The following is a 3,360-nucleotide window of genomic DNA, read 5'->3' as shown; positions in this document are numbered from 1 at the left end:
CCCCCCCCCATCACTGTAAATGTATCCAAGTTAAAATTAAAATAGATCTTTTATGAATTCAGTGGACATTGAGACGTTCTAACCTTCTCGGCTCAGTGGGTGTGGACAGAAAACCTTGCCGTTTGGGCAGGCAACTTTTTCACTTGAGATATATATACTGTTCTACGATTACTTACCAAACTTGATGTGGCCATAATTGAGGAACTTGTTGGCTATGGCGGTGACGATGAGTCCTAACACACGAGAATTGTAAAATGTGAGGTAGATAACCCATAACTGTGCTAATCCGATCGATGTGAAAAACCAAAATAGTGTCGACTTCGGCAGTTCATTTATCAATCTCTGTTCGATATCGATACCGCCTTCCGTTATGTTGGTTAAGTCAGACATTTTGGTCGATGGAGGTTTTTCCTCTAACAATCGCTCTGTCTCAACTCAGATAATCGTCTCCAATCAGTACAGACATTCCTTCTCCTGTACCTTGGCTGCAGCTGGTCCATTGATCCGTCGGTTTGCGACATATTTAGATAGAAACTTCATCCATTTAGATAAACTGAGGACATATGTACATACTTTTGTAGACCGTAATTTGGGATTGTCTTGGGTTTGCAACATTCAAATCCAACCATGCAATTAACGAAGAGGTTTGCATGGAATAAAACATACTTTTACTCTGCAGCGCTGATGAAGTTTACGGAAGCAGACATCTTTGATAATCGGAAATGAAGGGCGATAACTCTAAATGAACCTAGCTGCGGTGTTCGCCGGCTGGAATGCCCCGCCTTACATCTACATTTTTCACTGTTCTGTCAATCAGTTGACCGTTACCAGTGTTTGGAACGAATTGTTTGAATTGCGGACAATATTTTTAAATTAAAATTCAACACGTAGTTTGCAACATCTACCAAAAATTAATTTATATCATATTGTCACGATTTCTTCTTTTTGAAGTACCGAAACTACCGGGTACCGAAACGACTGCACCCCTTTCCGCCTACGGTTATCGAGGTCCGCTTCGCCAGTAAAGCGAAATAGTAGTCACAGACTAGGCCTACTTGAAATCTGCCACATACAAAATGTCACTCCGGGCGTATTATACGTCTCTGCTCCGGGCAAGCTCAGGAATCCTTCTAGAGGGATCTTCTCAGTGTCAGTAATAGTCGGAGTAAACGCAGTCAAACTAATTTAGTAGAAATAAATTATTCAAATATAGCAATCTCAAGCTTTCTCTTGCACGCAATTATACGCTAATATATCTTTCCCAAATTAATCAATAAATTACGAAATAATATAAGTCAATAATAAGAGTAATGCAATTGTAACAAGTAAACAGTTAACTATATACAGGGACAGTATACACTAAACGTCCCTGCTATATAGTATTGGAAATTAACACTAAATTACTTATCACTCTATTATATAAATTAAAGTATATGGGTCTGCCTTTACAATAATTAAACTTAGCAAACTGCTACAGTGAATTGGTTCTAAGTGATATTGTCTATAATAGACTATTGGAGCTATCATGTCCGTGATAACACAGGACAGCAACAATCCTAGTCAGGAAGATAAACTATAACGTATTGGACTATTAAAGGAATATGTGCTAAACTCTGGCTATCAAACGTTGACCACAGAAAATGATGTCAATACAATGTTAACTATTAGATTAGTCACTTCTTGCCTAAAAGACACTGGTGATAACACCGGGAAATATCCCATCAATATTCACTTACATGTACTGCGGACAGTACTGGAGAAGACAAAAGTGGTCGATGAGCCTGAAGAATCGTTAATAATAACGTTAAACACTAGAAACGGTTGAAGCTGTATCGAAGTTGTATACTCTTTCTTTATTTCTCTTTCTAACCTCTCAAACGTAACTTTATCCTGTTAAGTAATTTTACATTAGAGTTTTTCCTCGCCATTTTTATATGATGGACCTTTTTCACTCATGATTCAAGTCTTTGTTCCCTTACGCTGCAGTTTTCATCGTTTGGTATAATACATTTACATATATAGATGTGTAACAAGAAAAGGAGAAATGCAACGGCCAGACCGGGGTTTGAACCCAGAACTCCGAACTCTAGACGGACGCTCTCACCAATTCAAGAGCTACCTGCATGTGCATCCCTCCAACAAAGTCTTCGACCCCGATCCATGGGTATAAGGAAAAAGATGAAATGTAAAGGCTAGACCGGGGTTCGAACCCGGAACCCTTCGATCTCTAGACGGATGCTCTACCAATTGAGCTACCTGGTCGTCGACGATCGCTCCAGTCCAGTTTTGCTACCTCCCCCTCCCTCCTCAAAGTCCTCGCCCCCGAAAACACAACTATTTACAACCAGAATTCGGGTATCCTTTTGCTAAACGTACTCCCAATGCTTGAAACAAGGGTTGGCATGCTCGCCAATTTTGCAACAGGAGAACGAGAAAATGTAACGGCCAGACTGCGGTCCGAACGGCATATTTACCGAAAGTCGATCTAAACCCCTAAAACATATAAAATTACTCTGAACAACTTAGTATAGGTCCAAATATAGCTGTAACAAATTATCAGGTCACTGTTGGGTTGATAACTTTTTTGGTACTTTTCTATTTCTAAACGGGGAACATAAAAGTATAGATCAAGTCTTTGTTCCCTTACGCTGCAGTTTTCATCGTTTGGTATAATACATATGCATATATATTCGAGACTTGTCTCTTCTTGAACCATAAGAAAATTCTTCGTATGTTTAACCGTTCTTCCTAAGATCCGGTGGTTTTGCATACAGTGTTCAATTATTTCACTCAACTCTGTAAAGCTCTTTTGGCAGTAACTGCACTCGAAATTATCCATCTGAGTGAGAGAAAAACGTTTATTCCACTAACAGATAAAACGTAATAATCCAGTAAACCATACAGTAATTTAAAGACGCTAATCGCTAATAACATACAGTCTGGTTGCTAGTATCCATACAGTAGCATGTCCAACGATGCTATTTACAATCATTGTTTATTTTATGTTTAAAAGCACAAATGCTTTCGTTAATCTGTGTTTTGAATTTATAAATCATTGAATTAAAAAAAAAATACATAAACAATATGTCAATCAAAGGAGATCTGTGAGTTAATTATTGACATAATCTTTGAGATTGTCGAACTCGGGCCGTGATAACCTCACTGATTCGATATATTTTATTGTACTTTTAAGTTTCATTTCTGGAATATTTCAAGTTCGTAACGAAGGTTGATCTACTAATACACTATTTGTTTTGAACCTACCTTCGTAATGATAATAGGTTACCGACAACATATTTACAATGTATGATCACAAGCAAGCTGTGGTCTTCAATAATCTGCCTCGCTTCGGCGATCGCT

General features: G+C 38.2%; 1 protein-coding gene across 1 annotated transcript in view; it reads right to left on the bottom strand.

Annotated features, from left to right (window-relative positions):
* The window catches only part of LOC110447187 (uncharacterized protein KIAA1109-like), a 109,417-nt gene extending 108,713 nt beyond the window's left edge, over positions 1–704 (bottom strand). The window contains exon 1 of the mRNA XM_021492719.1: positions 177–704. Coding sequence (XP_021348394.1) covers positions 177–390 — 214 coding nt within the window. The 5' untranslated portion in view covers positions 391–704. The remainder of the gene's footprint in view (positions 1–176) is intronic.
* Between the last annotated feature and the right edge of the window lie 2,656 nt (positions 705–3,360).

This window comes from Mizuhopecten yessoensis, unplaced genomic scaffold, assembly GCF_002113885.1.
Source record: "Mizuhopecten yessoensis strain PY_sf001 unplaced genomic scaffold, ASM211388v2 scaffold3229, whole genome shotgun sequence".
NCBI classification, from domain to species: domain Eukaryota; kingdom Metazoa; phylum Mollusca; class Bivalvia; order Pectinida; family Pectinidae; genus Mizuhopecten; species Mizuhopecten yessoensis.
This window is presented reverse-complemented; position numbering and strand designations above follow the sequence as displayed.